The sequence below is a fragment of the Staurois parvus genome, unplaced genomic scaffold (genome assembly GCF_062004578.1).
Source record: "Staurois parvus isolate SC_StPar_1 unplaced genomic scaffold, SC_StPar_1.0 ptg000928l, whole genome shotgun sequence".
Classification (NCBI taxonomy): domain Eukaryota; kingdom Metazoa; phylum Chordata; class Amphibia; order Anura; family Ranidae; genus Staurois; species Staurois parvus.
In genome coordinates this window covers 230,803-250,652 of record NW_028318724.1, presented here as the reverse complement: position 1 = coordinate 250,652, position 19,850 = coordinate 230,803, and the positions used below count along the sequence as shown (strand labels likewise).

Below are 19,850 nucleotides of genomic sequence, written 5' to 3'. Positions count from 1 at the left end.
CACAAAGCACACCAGAAAAAGCCTATTTAGGTAACAGGGGCATTTCATGGGGCAGTTAGTAAAAAATAAGTTTAGAGGTTCAAATATAAATTACTGTATCACCCAATATATGGCTTCCATCCAGTAGCCAAAAAATATGCAGACCAACAAAGAAATTTGTGAAAAGAGATTCACAGGAAAGCGGCTACATTATGGACAGAATGCGATACTCAGAAAAATTTCCAAAAAATTATGCTTTATTACACATTAATAATTGGCAATCGCCTTGGTTTACCATCACCTCAGTATGAGACAATACACACAGACCTAAAACCATTTAAAATCACACCAAGACCGGTCTGGATATATATGCGCTGCAAAGGCTGTGACAACCATAGTCTAGAGCATTTGCAGCACCACACATTGGTTACACTCCCTGTAGGAGGTATTTTCAAAAAATTGTACCATAGGTATATATTATCACATGCTATGCATATAAGCAAATACAGTTACCACGTGGAGAGAAACATAACCCTGAGCCTATACAAGGCAATGTGGGTAAAAAATCGAATGAAAAAAGGGGGAGGATAAACCCCAGTAATGTACTTATGGATTCATGCAGTATAACCCTGTATTTTTCTCTGAAAAATTGTAAGTAAATCCCAGTAAAAGGATGGAATTGCTATAACATATCCTAACTCAAGCTTGAAGAACTTCTGAAGGGATTTATGAGAAGTATTGAGTGTGGGTGTTAGCACACTGTTTGCATGCTGTTTATACACACATACTCTAGGTGCAACAACCATTCTTTTATAATATACTGTGAATAGTGGCTCTGCCATTACGTGGTAGTATGTTTTTTAATATTTGGATAATGTGATGTTTCTTCCTAGTGGAACTGCTTATTTATGATGTAATTACCTGTCTCTGTGTTCATGTTGTTTTCCCCATAAAACTAGGACTCATCCATACGGCTATCACCATCTTTACTGATAAGAGTCATACCTACAGCAGTTTTACAGCAATATAACTGCAGACTTCGTAGTTAAAGAACAAGTTCCATTTAGTTCCTATGTGTTATTGGAATTTGGTCATCTCCATTGCCCGTCGTACTGTCCCTTGTACTGTCTTATTTAATAGGCTCAGTTTTAGTTACTTACATGGAAAAAATGTATGCAGCTGCTTTAAAATACTCCAATAAAGTGTACTGAAAAATAAGTTTATTCATTTTACCTTCACTCTTTTCTTTAAGCCAGCTATTAATGTGTTCCATTGCATCCCTTGGTGCATTTTTGAATTCAACTTTCTCTGGCTTGGAGTTGTACCACACATTGGAATTCATAAAAGCCTTGGAAGAGAAAATAAAACAGTAAACATCTAAAACAGCAAATATCTGTATTTTGCCAGCCTTGGAGGAGATTTACTAAAACTGGAGCATTCATAATCTGATGCAGCTGTGAATGGTAACCAATCAGCTTCTAACTACACCTTGCTCAGATTAACTTTGACAATAAAACCTGGAAGCTGACTGCACCTGATTTTGCACTCTCCAGTTTTAGTAAATCGCCCTCATTGTGTTGTATGTTTACATTTTTTCTAGTTATTTCAACAAGGGTGTGTAAGGAACTGAATGCTAGATTTTTTATAAAGACTAAGGTTATGTATATTCAGATGTCTTCATTCAGATACAAAAGCAGCAAAATAGATTAACCTCCCTGACGGTATTCCCGAGTGTAGCTCGGGGTAAAGTTTCAGCACCACAAGCGGTAACCCCGAGCTACACTTGGGAATACCATACAGCGCTGCTTACCTTGTCCTGTGCTCCCGCGATGTCCCTCCTGCAGTGTCCCCGGCAATGTCCTCCGGCGGATGCCGGCATCTATGTTCTGGGTTCCGTTCCCTGCGACTTTGGGACATACGGGGACGAAACGGCGGGAAATTTGAAAGTTGTAAAAGTGACATTCACTAAATTCACTAAAATCACATAGTAAAACATTCCTGTATCAAACCATTTCACATACATTTTGTCCCGAGTGCTTTGTCCTGTGCCCTGCCTGCATTTTTACTGTTCTTTCTGCCTGGAAACTGAGAAATGTCCATGGCGTCCAAAAAGCGTCCCTTTAGGTCAAAAGCGGTTTTAGATCAGCTAGAGAACAGCGATAGTAAATCAGAACCATATAGGAAGAATAGTAAAAGCGCCTTTAATATAAAAAAGGACAAGCCGCTAAGCACAAAAAGGTAACCAATATCACCTTAAAAACAATAATATATATAAAAAAAGTGCAGCGCTATGGTATCAAAATTATTAAGTCAATGTAGTAAATATATGTAAAATGATCCTATATGGATCTCCTTATATATAAAAAGTTCAAACAGTAAAAGTGGACCAAGATCAATGATGTGTAAATCATATAATATTTAGGTGCTCAGGTGACACAGGAGTCCGGTAACCGTGTGGTAACGATAAGCAATGCGCACTCACCAGACGCGCATAATAATTGCGCTTTTGTGTGTAAAAAATCTGGATGTCATCTGGTAATGGGTGATCTCTCCTCTGTAAGTTATGAGGCTGGAAATGGGTGGGTCCTTTCTCCGTGGGGGTTGCCCTGTGTACTCCTGGTGGATGGTGTCCCTCTGGGAAAGCAGGGTTCCACTGTGTTATTGCATCTTCTGACACCAATGCTGGGGGCTAGTATTGCACTCACCTGCACCAGTTCTGAGGGTTATTACTGCATACACACTGACACCAATGTTGAGAGATATTGCTGCATCCACTGACATCAATGCTGTGGTTTTTATTGTATACACTAATACCAATGCTGGGGGTTATTATTGCATCCACGGACACCAGTACTGGGGGATATGGCTTTCACTGACACCAATGCTAGGGGCTATAGGAAGAAGGGTCAGCTGCACACTGGAGGATAGATGAATATAGTGTGTATTTATTAATTCATAGGACACACAAAACACCAGGACATGAATACAGGGCCTGGTAACGCGTTTCACACAATAGCGTGCTTAATCATAACAAAGAAAACAACAAAAGTGCTGTCTTATATAGGTATTAATTAATAAAGAACACCTGTCCTTATCAGCACTCCTGAATCCTGAGGATACACCTACTAATACATTGCAACAAAACAAATAAAACCATTGTATCAAAAATAGTGATCTCAGAGAACAACAAGAAAGGAGGAAAAGGAAAGTGAAGTGGAATAAAAGGAGAAACAAAGAAAAAGAAAAATGGATAAAAATAATTATGAACAAATTATAAATGAAAAATAGAATGACATACACAAACACAGGTAAAAGTGAGTAAATATCCCAAGAAGATATGGGCTAAGAAGCCACATTTGTAAATAATCAAAATTTCAATAATAATATATGCAAAAAACGCGTACAAAAAACGCAGACAAAAAAATAAACAAAAAGCATGTCTACTTGGGATAAAATACAGAAAAAAAATCACAGTAAATCACAAAAAAAACATACATATTCAGACAGCAGTTTTGATATTTTCTGGTCTGAGTATGTATGGGTTTTTTTGTGATTTTCTGTGATTTCTTAGCCCATATCTTCTTGGGGTATTTACTCGCTTTTATCTGTTTGTGTATGTTATTCTATTTTTCATTTATCATTTTTTCATAATTATTTTTATCCATTCTTTTTCTCTCTTTGTTTCTCCTTTTATTCCACTTCACTTTCCTTTTTCTTTTCCTCCTTTCTTGTTGTTCTCTGAGATCACTATTTTTGATACAATGGTTTTATTTGTTTTGTTACAATGTATTAGTAGGCATAACCTCAGGATTCAGGAGTGCTGATTAGGACATGTTCTTTTATTAACTAATACCTATATAAGACAGCACTTTTGTTGTTTTCTTTGTCATGATTAAGCACGAGATCCTGTGAAACGCTTTAACAGGTCCTATATTCATGTCCTGGTGTTTTGTGTGTCCTATGGATCAATAAATATACACTATATTCATCTATCCTCCTGTGTGCGGCTGACCCTTCTTCATATTGCATCATGTGTGGTGGCGAGCCAGAGCCTGCACCTGTTGTGGATTGATCTGGATTGTTTGCCTGAGCGGTATACCTTTGTTCTTTGGATTCAATGCAAGGGGCTATTATTGTATTCACTGACACCAACGCTGGGAACTATTAATGTATCTATTGACACCAGTGCTGGAGGCTATAAAATGTCTTCACTGATATCATTGCTGTGGGTTACGATTGCATCCACTGACACCAATGCTGGAGGTATTATTGCATCCACTGACACCAATGCTGGGGGATAGTATTGCGTCCACTGGAACCAATGTTGGGGGTTAATATTGCATCCACTGACACCAATTTAGGGGTTATTATTGCATCCACTGATACCAATGCTGGGAGTTATTATGGCATCTACTGACACTAATATTGGGGTTATTGTACCCCACCTTCTTCAATGTGCATTGTAATACTCAGCAAAAAAAGGAAAAACTAGTTTTAGGCATTGAGGTGCGAAAATATGCTGTTAATGTGCGGCCCTCTGGAGGTGTCAGGGGGCCTCACTTACATTAACTACACTGATCTAAAAGGTAACAAATATTTATTTATGCATTTATTTTTAGATATACTGTGTGAATAGGAACACATGACAAACATATAGTGGAGTTTTCTCAGATTTGACTACAATAGTGGAAATGCACTTTAAACTCTTGCCTCCCCATTGCTGATAAACATGCTGCATACTGTCTGCTGCCACTGGTGGGAGGGTGCTGGGAGAGGGTGAGGTTGATGTTGTGGCTTAGTGGATTCAGCCCCATTGTGGATCCTCTCAGCTGACACAGCGTATGAAGCTGTACTGCTACATGACTGCTCTGAAGAGGTGAAAAAAAACGGTATGTACGCTTTGGTTTATTGCAAACTGTATGCAGCATGTTTATCAGCAGTGGGGAAGATTTCAATATTTTAGCCATTACTTCTACAATAAATGTACAGTCTTACAAATGAAAAGCCTTACTTCAGTGATTTTACATGTTTCTTCAACAAAGAATGTATTCTCAATATCAAGTCTGTATTCCTTAGTATTTTGTAATACAAACATGAAGTCTTGAATCCCATAATGTATATTTCTGCAGTTTTCAATGTGAAGAACCTGAAAAAAAATAAAAATAATAGTCTATGTTGCAGATATGCATACATTGGATGGATATACACACACACACTTAGATAATACGCATATTCATATAATCATGAATACTATTTCCCTACAATACTTCCAAGAAGAGAAACTTGTTGTAATTTCAAAGCTATGGAAGGAATGTGTGCACCACTGTTAGTTACGATGTGGTATCAAAAAGTTTTGAGACTAGTTTTGTAACACACCAACTGATGGCAGCACAAAGCTGCATGCACAGTCACAGGGAGCACCAACCTTCATAAGTCAGTGTGCCAAAAGTCATCGTCCCGTGTACATTGGGAGCTGTGCAACTGGTGCTATTCTGACCATGTGCTATTTTATCATGGACAGCAAGTTAGACCCAAGAGCAAATGTGAAACTCTGCTTGAAACTGGGCAAATTGCTGGATCTCCTCAATGTTGTCAAAACGGCGACCTTTGAGCTGGATCTTCATCTTCGGGAAGAGGGCATTTTTGGGGGATGAGCTTGTTGAAGGTCTTCCTGATTTTTCGTCATCTTCCACTGATGTTCTTCCACTCTTGAAGCGCACATGCCACTCAAAACACCTCGAACAACTCATTACAGCATCGCCGTAAACTTGCTGAATCATGTTAAATGTCTAAGTGGCATATTTTCCCAGTTTCACTGAGAATTTCATGTTTGCTCTTTGTTCTTGCTTGCTGTCGATGGTGAAATAGCAGATGTGGTAATGCACGCTGTCAGAATAGCACCAGTTGCACATCTCTGGAAGCACACAGAACAATGTATTTTGCCACACTGACTTGTGAAGGTCGGTGCTTCCTGTGACTATGCTTGCAGCCTTCTGCTGCCATCTGTTGGCATGTTATAAAACTAGTCATGAAACTTCTTGATATCACCTTGCATGTGTACTGTCAACTGCCTAGACCTGGTGTTGGTCACCTGCTAACTCCAAAGTGTTTCTTTGTTGGCATTCAAAACCTTGAGAATAATGTTTTACATATTTGTAACACACTGTCAAGTTAGAATTTTTAAAACTATACCTGTTCTGTACATGTAGAGCCTGGTTAATAAGAAATGATGTAACTAAAGTGGGTAAAAAATTGGTTCTTCCAGGTCAATCAAGGGGACAATTGATATGGAGATGATATATAATCAAGGTTTTCATGAGCAGTATGGTCTGTAATTTGGAACTGAGATCCTCGTAGACAAGGTCTCCACTCCTTGAAAGCCCACTTACAGCCCAACTCTTAATTGCATAGTTACATTGGTCCAGCTTGGACCAATGTAAGTACACATATTTCATACTTGATGGACTGCTATGGAAGCTGATAATCACTTTAGTAGTCTGTGTTGTGCTACTAAAATGATTGCTGTTATATTTTACTGCATACTGACCATAGAGGGTTACTTGCTCTAGACCCCTACCAATCACAGAATGCCTTTTTCCAATGAATACAAGGTGTTCTTTGAATGAGGTGAGGAGGTGTGGTGGTGATGTCACAATCTCTACCTCGTTAAATCTTCCAAACAGGAGACAGCATGAATAAACTGATAGGTGTTATAGCTAGGAATGAGCTTGGGTTCAGTCCGAACCTGGAAGTTAGCTGTCATCACTGGGCCAATGAGTTGCAGGCAGAAGATTCCAAACCCCAGAGCTGCACATGTAGAAAGGAGTGGGAATACTTGTGACATCATTGATTTAATATGGCCATGACATTGACTGAGTTTGGGTTCAGACCAAACCCAAGTTCATCACTAGTTCTGATCATACCCTAATTCAATGAAAACTTGGCTTTAGGTATATTTTAACAAGTATACACAAAATATGTATGGCAGCCTGCAAACCGATGTTCCTGTAATAGCAGCCAAATACATTTTAACTTTGTAAAGAATCTGGTCAAACCAGGATAACAAAATGCATGAACAGAGAATGCCCATGTACTTGCCATACTCAGATGCAGGAACAGGCCCCGTAACTCTATTCCAACAACTCCTTGGGTTCCTGAACATGCTCAGGGGAGATAATGTCCTCAGATGTCTTCCCTCAGAAACTCAGAGAGGCCACACCTGGTAAGGCAAAGGTAGCTGGGCAAGTGACCTACAGCTGGCAGAACTGGCATGCGGGGAGTGGGGCAGGAGACTAATAGCATACAGTTGCTCTGGAAGACATAGCTACTGTGGAGAACCCCTCTTCTGTTGCTACCAGAGTGCTGCTGTTCCAGCGGGGTGGCTTTTAGTCCTTGGATCACTCCAACTGTTTGCTTGCATTACCAGAGCTACCATCTGAGACACCAAGCTCTTGGGGGATCAGTAAGGAATTTTTTTCCCTGCAGGAGCAAATTGGATCATGCTTTGGTGGGGTTTTTTTGCCTTCCTCTGGATCAGCTGTGGGCATATGATTATGCCTTTTTTTTTTTTTTTTGATGGTTGAACTAGATGGATTTTTGTTTTTTTTCAGCCAGAGTAACTATGCAACTATATAACAAGCTGTTTATGAGCAAGTAGCTATTTGTGTCTAGAGTTGTTTTAATGAAGCAGTAATCCTCAAAAAAACTCTCTTGTTCTAGATTTATAGAGACCATGCTATGCAGCCACACATTATCCTGATTGAGCCACAGAGACATTGCTGTGAGGAGCCCATGTTTGTGCAGCTTTCATAGTCTGTTTTGCATTATTATGCAATGTACTGTATGTATGCTCTTTGCATCCCAAACCTGTTTTGCTTTATTTTTCTAACTTTTCACCTGCTGAGTAAACTGCAAGTTACAGTTACTCTCTGTTTCATCATTTTGCTAATCAACTAGAAATGCAAGTCATAATGATCATTGGATTCAGAGATTTAGACAGCTTTGCTTGGGCTTCTCTTTAAGTGTATGCTGTTTTGTGTGTCTCTACAGGATTCTGCTTACGCATCAGAAAATATATTGCCAAGCATCCAAATTCTTTATGGATGACTTACTAATGTAATTGTTTACAGCCCAACTCCAAGCAAAATCAATACTTTTCCCATCCCACTCTTACCCATCCTGCCAGCTGTTAAGATTCCCTCTATCCAGATCCCTGGCTAACACCTTTTTCACGTGTAGCCATTCTGCCCTAGAGAGGGGTGACTATCTCAATTTAGTCTTGCTGGGTGGTAGACAGCCTAAACTGATTTATAGTCTTTTTGTTCATTTGATTTCCTCCTAATCTCAGAGATGCTGTTGTTTCTCTCTAATGCTAATAGATGTCACTGGTATTTTGTAATGTGAGTGGATATTATTTATTTTCTCTATTGACCCTGCTTCACACCAGTTTGACTTGTCATGCAATTTGACCGTTCCAAATCGAACGACAAGTTGCACCCTACTGCTGGCAATGGAACCGTTCAAATCGATGCGAATCCAACTCCGTCAGAATCACACCAATTTTGAAAGTAGTCCCTGCACTAGTGTATTTGTGTATTTGCCGTAATATTGGGTGACAAACATGCATACATATTTCTGCAATATGTAAAACTATTAGTTTAGTTTTTCACATTTTAGAATGGGATGCCTCAAGATTTTGCATCATTTTAAAGGGTGCCTTGCCTGAAAAAAAAAACCCACTGATTTATGGTGTAATCTATGTTACTAAATAAACTGGCTGGGGCCCACTCACCCGGTCCACACAGGGCCTTTTACTCTCACTCGTCTCCTTCCTCCGGACTCTCCGGTGTACGTGCTCACTAATGCCCAAGGCTTAGGCAGGGCCTTGTTCATGTGATATCTACTTTATGGCGGTACCCCAGCTTAGAACTGAGTGGTACACCCCAGTGTCCATGTATCAGCTGAAGTTATCATACAGGTGCTTCCCGGTCCCACCATACATACACCTGTTCAGGATGCGTCATTTTGAAGGAAACATCACAGAGCAATGTCCCATTCCACCAGTCAGCTTGACTCCTCTCTCCCAGTGACAGAATAGGATCCCACCAGGCAGCAGCACAGACCCCCTGTGCATGCACAATTATCTCCTTTCATGTGGCTAGGTCCATAGGGTCTCCTCCATGTGGGTCCGGTCCTGGTTGCTGGGGCTCGGAGGTAGGCCATGAGCCACTCCCCTCACTATACATGAGACCTGTCACACCTGCTGATACCGCTCCCCGGCTGTCTGGCTGTCACCTCATCCTTCTCTGTTACTTGTTGCCCCTAGAAACATCATGTCACCACTTTACCCCATATGTGTGTGCATTATAGGCCCTGTTTTTCCATTTGCCATTACCACCATGCACCCCTTTCAGAAACTCTACACTAGGCAAGGACAACATTTTAAAAGCTTACTGGAAACTCTCAGTGCAACAGTTCCAACACAAAGTGCACAGTCTTTTCCTTAACTCAGGCTTGTGGCTGCCCCAGCATACCTGCACAGGCAAGAGTCCATACAAAGCAGAGTCTACAGTGGCAGATCTCCAGAGCTGGTGTTCTTTAGGGAGGACTGCAGGTCTCAGCAAACCCCCTACATGTGGAAGGTTCCTAAAGGCATGCTAGGCTCTCTGGCAGTTGCAACAGCTCTGTGATGTGACCGGAGATTACATGCTGTGTCTTTTCTGTGTCTCTTCCCATGCAGACTGTGTGACTGAGGAGAGACCTCCCCCTTTTATTATCAGCACAAGAGAGAGGCAGAGCTCAGTAGAAAGTGCAGGAAACAGGTTAACTGTTTCATTCTCAGCTGGGTCAGCAGCTGTCTCACCAAACAGCAGTTCAACTTTCTTCTATGTATGACACTGTTAAATGCTGAAATTTGTAAAATGCAGTTATTGGACCTGAGCATGTCCTGTTGGTATATTTAATATCTCTCAGATCAAAACATACAGTCTATATTTCCAATAAGTATCTTACTTGACCAAAATGATTTTAGCAACCTGTGCTAAAGGCATCTGGAGATTGTCACTGATGACCTCTACTTGAATAAATGCTTGTTGCCTGAACGTAACACTGTCCCCTGCTTTTCAAGGCCCTCTAACAAATATTCAGATTAAGTATTCAGTATTAAATATTCAGATTAGGAGTTGTGATTTGTTTATTCTGCATACTTGTTCCTAGTAAGTTCTTGAGCAGTCAAGTAACGAAGTATACTTTGAAAGAGATCAGGAATGACAGCCCTCATAAAATCAGTACAGAGAGGTTAAAGAGGTTTATCATAAAACTACAAATTGTTCTCAATATTCTACATCTCCTATATGTTATTGTACTTTGTAAATGGAGATGGATTCATATTTAAATTTTCATGGCTAAAGACGTGATCTAGTATTATGCTCCGTGGTAGGCCAGTTAGATTCATTTGTGGTTAATGGCAGCTCGTTGTAATATTTCTATCCATTCAGGACTTCAGAGGCATTATCTGTACAATGATGAAGCAGTATTTGTGCATTTACTGTACATACTGCAATGTAACTTAGCACCACAGTGAATCATAGCTATTTGTAGCCATGATTGTTATAAATCCTAATTGCCTATATATGGTTACAATCTTCACTAGCCTTTCTCAACACCTTAACCTAGAGCAGGGGTGCTCAACCTTTTGAAGAGTGAGGGCCACTTAGGTGATTTTGTAACTGGTAACGAGCCACAATAAAATTAAATGGTTCGGAATTTCGGATATTTTATTTTGAATAGCATAATGAACATTTTCCTCCTGCAGCTGCTGAATGCTGTTTGGAGGGAGAGGGGGTGAAGCTGGCTTTCAGCAGTTGCAGGAGGAAAATGGAGAGGTTCGGTTCCTGCATATGCCACCCCGCTGCCCCTCCTGTCCAAGTATAAAACTGAAAGTGACAGGGGGACCTCCTGGACCCCCTTGAGCATAGGGCGGGGCCGCCATTGTGACCCCTGACCCTACACCAGTGGTTGGTGGGTGTTCTGTGTCTCCAATCTAAGCATTGATAGTGTGATCTCTGTAACTTACAGTTGTGATGAGATAGTGGTAACTTCAACCTCTGTTGGATACCACAGTCAGTGACTCAATGAGAATGACATCTTGTAGATCTTGTGAAGTTTATTCCATAAACTGAGAGAATCTTACAACAATGAAATTCCATAGGTCAAAAGAAAATACTGTGTCTTGCTCCATGCCATGAGGCTGCTGCAATGCATCTCTGGGAAGGGGGGAGGGCTATCTATGCAACATTAGCTAAACTAAAGGAAAGGGAGGAGCAGAGAGAAAACACTGAAACATTTAAAGGTATATGACAGTCAACATGACAGTCATATGAAACATGACTGTGGGTGTGTGGTAAAAACACATATCAATTATGGGGTTTTAGTGCCCACCAAACCACAAATGTAAATGAGCCCCTACTGTCTTAAGCCCCCTGAAATAACTGCTTTCACACTGATGCACTGTGATTTACCTGCAACGCAGGTGATGCACAGTGCACCTGTGGCTTTTCTGTGGGTTAGCTGCACTTTGCCATAGACTTTTGCATTCAAACCCACAGGATATAATTGAAGTGTGCTTCCATGGTTTGAGGTTGAGAGCCACATCTGAGTGCCACATGTAGCCTGCTGGCCACATTTTGAGAACCCCCGACCTAGAGGAACCCTTTGAAATAGTATTCAGGTCTCAGGGTACCCCTGATTACACCAATTTACCAGTGGTTAGTGGGGAAAAAAGCCCTTGACATTGGTTGTCCTTAGAAAAAATTACCCCCTTACAGTGGTGGTCAGTGGGAAGAATGCACCCCTTACAGTGGTGGTCAAGGAACCCCTAGCTGAGAATGGAACCCTGACTGAGAATGGTTGATCTACACCACAACTCAGGTAGTACTTTAGATTTGGAGATTTAAGTTTAAGTGTATCTATGGTAAAAAATGTAAAATCATGGATTTGGCGTAAGATATCTGAGGTTGCTGCCTCACTGGCGGGTACCCCAGTACGATTATCCATGCAGGCCTGCCTATTGGGGGCTCATGTCCCGGGGATCCCTGTTGCCACTATGAGACTGATACATACTATTTGTATTGCCACCTTATGGGCTATTGCCTTACACTGGAAGTCCAATGCTGTACCCTTGGCCTCCGTTTTACACAGGGTTGATGCCGTGATGCCATGGAACGAATTCATTATACTTTACTGGATGGGATGCACTTATTTGATAAAAATGGGAATCATGGAGGGATTGTAGACATTTATTGCATGATTAACAACATTCCAAGTGAAGGTTGACTGGCATATACTGTTGACAGGTGTATCATTCAGCATACTTTATTGTCTACATATTTCATGTACTTGCAATCTATTGTTTTCTATTTCCTCTCTTTTTTATGTTAATATACTTTTCTGCATTGTATCTTTCAAAAGTGCTTTGTTTTTGCTGTGAGAATCATTTGAAAATGTACTGTTGTTTTACAGTTTACTTTTGCAAAATAAAACCGTTTGTAAACAAAAATGTAAAATCATATATTCACTTCCACACTGGGTTTCAATTACTTCTAATCCACCCCTATTATTATGAACAATCTTTTAAGTTTGTACATTTACTTCATGAAGTTCTCACATATTCCCTATGCCCTGGGAGTAGGCACTGCTGTGTCACAAAATTTGCAGCGCCTGCCTTCTGAATTACAGAGTTGCTGAGAGGTGGAGTTTTAGGAGGTGGAGTCAGCACAGGAATCACAGCTTGCAGACAGCAGGGTACCATGGGATATGTAGTCCTTAAAGATAGAATGCGAACAGCAGAGGAGAAGCTGAAAAGCATGCATGGAATCCAAGGAGTTGTGGAAAAAGATGAACAGCAGATAGGCAGCACTCACAATATGAAAGGAGGTTAGTTGAAAAAGTCTATATTGGATTGTCAGAAATAACTATTGCTTGTATTGGATTTACAATGCTGATCTTCTAAAATGAAAATGTATGCTATGACCATGGATTTTCTCTAAGAATGAAGAGTAAAAAAAAAACAGCCTTCCTCTGGATCAACTGTGGGTATAGGATTATAACCTTCTTTTTTTTTTTAATGGTTGAACTGGATGGACTTTTGTCTTTTTTCAGCCAGACTAACTATGTAACTAGAGGCCTGGATTCTTTTCTATGTAAATATAGATTCATGTTACTGCTTTGTGATATAAAGCTACATTCTAGGAGCTCACACTCTCTACAAAATGAAATGGAACAGCAAATGGCAAGCATTTTTAGTACAATAAGATTTCATTTTACTTTGGCTGGATTTTTGATTCGTTGGTTGGGTTCCTAATTTTGTCCCTTAAAGCGGAGTTCCTCTTAAAAGTAGAAGCTCCTCTTATCTGCCTCCTCCCCCCCTCCGCTGCCTCACTTGGCACCTTTTGGGGAGGAGTGGGTACCTGGTTTTGACAGGTACCTGCTCCCACTTCCAACTCAGTTCGCCATTACAGTTTCCCCCCCCCCTTCCCCCCCCCCCCCCCGCAGCCCTCTGGGACATTTCACAGGTCCCAGAGGACTGCCGCCCATGCACAAAGTGCAGCACGATTCTTGCATGTGCAGTATGAAACTGGTTGTAAACCTGCAAGGCTTCACTTAGTCAAGATGGCGGTGCCAGCACCCAACAGCTGATTTGTAGCTGCTGACTTTTAGTCTTTGGGGGGGCTGGAACTCCTCTTTAAGCACTTTTGCTGAATAACCATGATAGTCTTACCTGTTTTATTTGGGCTTCAGTTGTATCTTCGGCTCCAAGACAGATCAATAAAAGAGCGATGATTGTGCTCAGAGGTGACACTACCACATTCTGGTCCCCATTCATTTGTCTGGCAAGATCCACAGTGAATAAATTGTTTGCCATAGTAAATGCCTCAAGAGTGGACATGATTTTCTTTTTTGGTACCTGAATCTGTAAAAAAAAAACTTTAAAAAATGTGCTTTAACACATTGAAGTACTATTAAACCCAAAAGCAAACATTTATTATATTGTAGCTTACCACTTCTTAGGCATGATGGCTGCATTAGTTTTATCTTTTAGGTTTTCTTTGTTCTATTTTCATCTGATGATCAGGCCAGTAAGTTTGTTATTTTTTAAAAGAACAAGCTGATTATTGCGATGGTACCTGGTTCAAACCTGGATTGCGAAGATGCATCCATCTGCCTCACCAATGTGCTTTCTGTGTTGCAGTCAGATGGGTTCTATGTTCCATGTTTGGTGGCAATGCCCAATAGCAACTAGATTTTCGATCTGCATGTTTAATCTGATCTACATGTACATGGTGACAGGGGTGAATGTTTGCAGGGACCCGGAGACGGCGCTCTTTCATAAATTTCCAAGTACAATGCTAAAAATTCCCTTAAATTGCTTATCTATATGCTTTTAGCAGCTAAACACTGGAAGGGATCAATTATTCCACTTGAATATGTTAAGAATAAATTGAATTGGATCATGATTAACCACAGACTCACCTGTATTGTACACAATACGAACAAATTTGATAGAACATGGGACCCATGGATTCAATATATTTCCTTGCCTTGATATTTCCCGACTTCACCCTCTTCTTTCCTTGTTCCTATTTACTTCCTTTTCTTACTTTTTACTGTCCCCTTTTTCATTTCCCTGTTTTCTGGGGCTAGTTGAACCTACTCTTTACTCGCTCTACAACATCTGTAATGTTTTCCTTGATGCTCATTCTGTGTGATTAATGGGGCTACGACCACTGACTCTCCTATACCTGATGGACTTAATGCTGGGAATATTCTGTTTGAATTACCCAGTTGTTTTTTTCACACAGGTTCTTTAGTTTCTTAAGGTATGTTTGCTGTTTGTTAACTCAGGTGTTCTTTTGTGCTATTCGACATTTTCTGTGAAAACATCACATTTGTCTTTTGCACTGTTTAGAACTTGAAAAATCTCAATAAAGTCAAGCCATTCAACACAGGCAAGGGTGCTTACAATGATCAGTTCTATTTATGTATTTAAAACATTTATCCCAAAAGGAACAAAACTGTTTTCTGTAACTGCTAATAAATTGTTAGCTGTAGTTTGGCTTCAATTTGCTCAGTGTATTTAAATCTGCTAGAACATATAACCCCCCCCCCCAGATTGACAATGCTGTGGTCCAAAGGTACCCCTGTGAGCCTTCATCCAGAGTGGGAGAGTGGGGTACTCTAAGACAAGAGGTGTTTTACTGGCCAGATCACCATGTGAGAACACAGGGAAAACTAAATAAATGAATTTAAGGGTAACCACCACATTTAAGGGTAAAGTAAGCTGCAATTCATTACATTTTTGGTTTGGGGGTTAATACTGCGTTAATCTACATTGATTTATATAACCAACCAAAGGCAATGATATCCCCTTTTAAAATTCTCTCATGTTTATTTAACTGGTTAAAGATAACAAAAAAAAATCCAGATTCAGCATTTGTAGTGTAACACTACCCCCTTAGGAATTGCTGAGGTTTGGACCACCCCATAGTCCTGCACAGCCAGATATTACACATTTTCCATTTAGACTTGTACCAGGAGACAGATAACCAGTCCTTGAGCTTCGTTTTGAAGTTTTATTAGGTATGTACAACTTGGATGGGGTAAGGGGTGTATGGGATGCCCAAAGGAATGGCAACTGAGGATGAACTTCCTGAACTATATTACAAGTCTTTGCACAGAAATCCTCTTCTGGAGAGCTAGCCAGCATTTCCCAATGTACCTCTCCAACTCCAGATACTTCTCAATCCAGCTGTATGGGGGAGTCCCTGGACAGGGGATCCAGTAGTAACTACCACTAGAAGGACAATAGTCCCAGCTGCAGAGCAAGTTTGGCTTCCCACCCAAATTCTCTCTGCTCTCTCTGGCCCAGGGGGTGTAGGTGTACTCACTCCTGTGCTACTGTTGGGTCGGTGACTGCTACCAGGCCTATCAGCTGGGTCTCTCTTTTCCTGCCTCCAGGTGGTCCTCGCTCAGGGGGCCAGTGAAGTCCACAGCCTTCCTCCTTTCCAGTATCTCTTCTGGAGGCGAACCCTTTCCAGCCTATGCTCTCTCCCAGGCACCTCAGCCTTACCCTTCCTCCTCCTCCCCTCTTTCCACTCCTGCTACTGAGCAGGCGCTCTTACTTTTAAAGAGTTGTCCTGGCCCCTTCCAAGCCTCCTGTTGGGGATTGGCCATGTTTCCTCAAGAGTACAAGCCAGCCACTCCTCAGATCCACCCATGGCCTCTAGACCTTCATCCAAAGCTCTAGATCAGGGTGAAATTCCAGAGGGGCTGGACTGCAGAGCATTTCAGCCCTGACCTCAATTTGACGCCACTCTGGTTATTACATGTGGGCTGCTGCTCAGACCCTATCTAACCATTGGAGTCTGGCTCCCCCTAGCTACCTAGGAGGGTGCTACACTAGCTTATGTAACATTTTATGATATTCATTACATATCAGGAGAAGAGCAGAAGAATTACTTTCATGCATACCTCCTATTTGCATATTCAGCAGATTCAGAGAATTACAATATTCCCAGAAGGGATCAGATCTACTGCAACGTATTATATTTACAGGGAATGGTAGATCTTAAAGTGATCAACCTAAAAGCATTTTTTACCCTAATGCATTCCTTGCATTAAACGGTGGTACATGAAACAGCCGTTGCCCACTGCCCCCCTCCCTGTGACACAATTACGGGGAGAAGTTTCCATTCCAGTACTAGTTCTCAGTTTTTGAATACAGCACGGCCATCCGGGGCTCCGCCCCCAACACAGCCGCTTCTTCATTCACAGAGTTCTGGGAATGGATGAACTACAAGTCCCAAAATCCTTAGCGGCTGTCAACCTGTAGCCCTCAATGAACTACCACGGCGCTGTGAACGCTGTAGTAGTTCATTGAGTCTTCCTGTCAGCAAGTATTGGCTTGCCCGTACGGGATGTATGGGCAGGAAGATACACTGACAGTGTACAGATGACCTGCATGCAAAGCTTTACAGGCTGCTGATGCAAAAAAAATATAAAAGCACATTTTTTACCTGCAAAAACTTGTGCATTTATTCTTTTTGTGAAAAGGTGAATTTATCCTTTAAGATAAAAAAAATGTCCTATTCCTCTCTCCTCCCCCTTCCCTGTGTGAAGGGGAAGAGAAGGGAAAATAGATCCAGAGCTGTGCATGGTTGCATCTATTCTCCCCTCTCTTCCTCTTCACACAGCACGACTCCATAGACACACAGCTTTGGAGCGCGCAGACACTGTGTTCCACCATGGCAAGTGGCTTGCTATGGGGACGCACAATGAAGAGGAGGAGCCGAGATTGCTGGCGTGAGATCCAAGCAGAGGAAGATCGGGGCTGCTCTGTGCAATACCACTGCACAGAGCAGATAAGTATAACATGTTTGTCATTTTAATTATAAAAAAAATGTTGACTTTAATAACACTTTAAACAGGAGAGTGAAGTTGTTGTGTTGGGGTGGCAGAACAGTTAAATTCTGTGCCCTTAATAAAAAAAAGAAGAGTGCAGGATCTCATGAAATACAAATGTCACATACCCTAGATTGTCTGTCTAAGTTTTATTTAATCTCTGAGCCCTTGACACTAGAAGAATCAAGGAACTCAATTACATTTGCTCAGGGGGCACCCTGATGACATTTGACTGGATGAAGCAGAAATTTGTTCTTTCCAATTCCTTTTTCTTATGGTATTTGCAGAGCCATCACGCCTATCAATTTCAATTTGGAGCGTCTCAGTTATCTCATTCTGGATGAACTGAACACCGACATCACATTGACTAAAACACTATTGTAATGCCCTCTGGTGTACATAGTTTGTAGTGTAGTTAGAGGCTTGTAAGAATCCTGAGTGTGAGTCAGTGGGTTTACTGTAGGCCTGGCAGGAGGGTTCTACAGGTCAAACCTCTGGTACCTCCCCCTGGTTCTAGAGGCTTGTAGACATTTCTAGAAGCTAGAGGGTGGAGGCCAGAAGTTGCTGATCTGCATATTTATGGGAATCTAGCCAATCCCCAGACAGGAGGCCTGGCAAGATGGCCTAATCAGCCCATAAATATGAGAGAGCAGGGGAGTTGGGTGATAGATGGAATGCTGAGGTGTGCCAGCAGGGGAGTCAGGTGGAAGATGGAGGTGTGCTGCTGTGTAGCCTGGGACAGACCCCAGAGAAGGGGGGTTCTGCCTCCAGACTGGAGGTCTGAAGAGCTCCACTGCCCTACAGACCACTGAGGCAGGACAGCCTGCAAGCTTGGAAAGAAACTAGCCCGGCAAAAAAAAACTGAAAGCAGTTTACCCAAAGCTACAGGACTCAAAGACAATGTCTACACCCCCGGGGGCCTACAGAAGAGAGGGATGCTACTGTACGTGCCATACCCAACCAGTTCACCCTGGGACAGTGCTGCAAGTCTGTTCTAGAATCTTTTGCTCCAGGATACTCTTCAAAGACAGCCAGGTGGATGGGTAGCTTCTAGCTGGGGTCTGAATAGATTCACTTAGAGGGGACCAAGTGCTCCTTACAGAGACTGTGTTACTGATCCATCAAGAGGCTGATGCCACTCCAGGGGGATTAGAAAGTCCAGAATCCATCCTTTTTGTACAGAATGTGAGACTGTGTCCTCAGAATTAATGTTTCAAGTCAAGTTGGGTATTCCAATATTCTACATTATTTATTTATGATTTCTGGTGCTGAGCATTTGTTGATGGTAATGTACAGTACGTAGTCATGTAAAGTTGTAACTTGTGTACAAAATACTCTGTATTGTTTCTTGAGCCAGGGATTGCCCAAATGCTCTGTTTTGTAACTACTTGAACATGTATATACCAATAAAAAGAATTAAAAAAAAATGATAAAAATGTCACATTTGTTAGATATAAAAACAAACTGGCAACTCAGAATCTTTTACAAAGGAACACAGCTCATCTGAGACTAGTGTATGCCATGGCCAGTCAGTGGCTGTCAGTTCTTCCCACATGACCTGCTACAAAGGTCTCAGGGGAAGTGGCAATCTATGTCTCCTGATGGCACCTCTGGGCAAAAAGGGGTAAGGGCTATGTCCAGATGGAGGACTAGGCAATCCGTTTCAAGGATTTGCTCTCTTTTTGATGCCTAAAGAGCAGTGAAGACATTACAATATATATTGCACTACTGCAGGAAAAAGCAGCAAAGGAAGCATAGATAATGAAGTGGATATTAATAGTTTGTGCTAAATTTTGGTAACCCCCTCCCCCCCAAAAAAAACTCCTTATTTAAAAGAATGGGAAAATATCAGGTTTGGCCACTAGAGGGGGTGATTGTATAGCCTTGCCCTTGATTTGTAGCTACATTGTAACAAGTTGCTGGCAATAGGAGATAGGACTGTAAGGACTGACACTCCAAAAATGGCTCAAGGCACAAATCTGGTATAGCATAAAATCTTGACATTTTTGTACACGAGCTATAGATGATGAGTATAGCTGGCCTCCTATGACTGGCTATACTCATCACCTATAGCTGTACTTTCCCATACTTGGGTAAATGTCAATGCTGTCTTGCACCTGTGTTTACTTGTGCTTACATGTATGATGTATTCCTATTGTTCCGTGTTCATTTACATGCACATGTGTGTAGGTGCATGTAGACACTGATGCACAAAATCATCAGTGTTTACCTGCCTTTCACTTACAGTCACGTAAAGCCTTTCACATCTATGGACAGCTGTACGCACCACATGAGGCTCCCCAGGCATAGAACAACATTGGGAGTTTTACGCTAAAGAATATTTGTGCCTCAAACAGTGCAGGAGCTCTTTATTGTTGAAATAATTGTCAAAGAAGGCATCAACTTAAAATTTC

The 19,850-nt window shown here is 41.4% G+C and overlaps 1 protein-coding gene across 1 annotated transcript in view; it reads right to left on the bottom strand.

The window, feature by feature from the left end:
* The window catches only part of LOC149441978 (serpin B6-like), a 53,543-nt gene that overhangs the window by 12,933 nt on the left and 20,760 nt on the right, over positions 1–19,850 (bottom strand). The window contains exons 2-4 of the mRNA XM_089656679.1: positions 13,757–13,948; positions 4,991–5,125; positions 1,213–1,327 (exon numbers count right to left, since the gene is read on the bottom strand). Of these exons, the coding sequence (XP_089512805.1) occupies positions 1,213–1,327; positions 4,991–5,125; positions 13,757–13,924 (418 nt within the window). The 5' untranslated portion in view covers positions 13,925–13,948. The remainder of the gene's footprint in view (positions 1–1,212; positions 1,328–4,990; positions 5,126–13,756; positions 13,949–19,850) is intronic.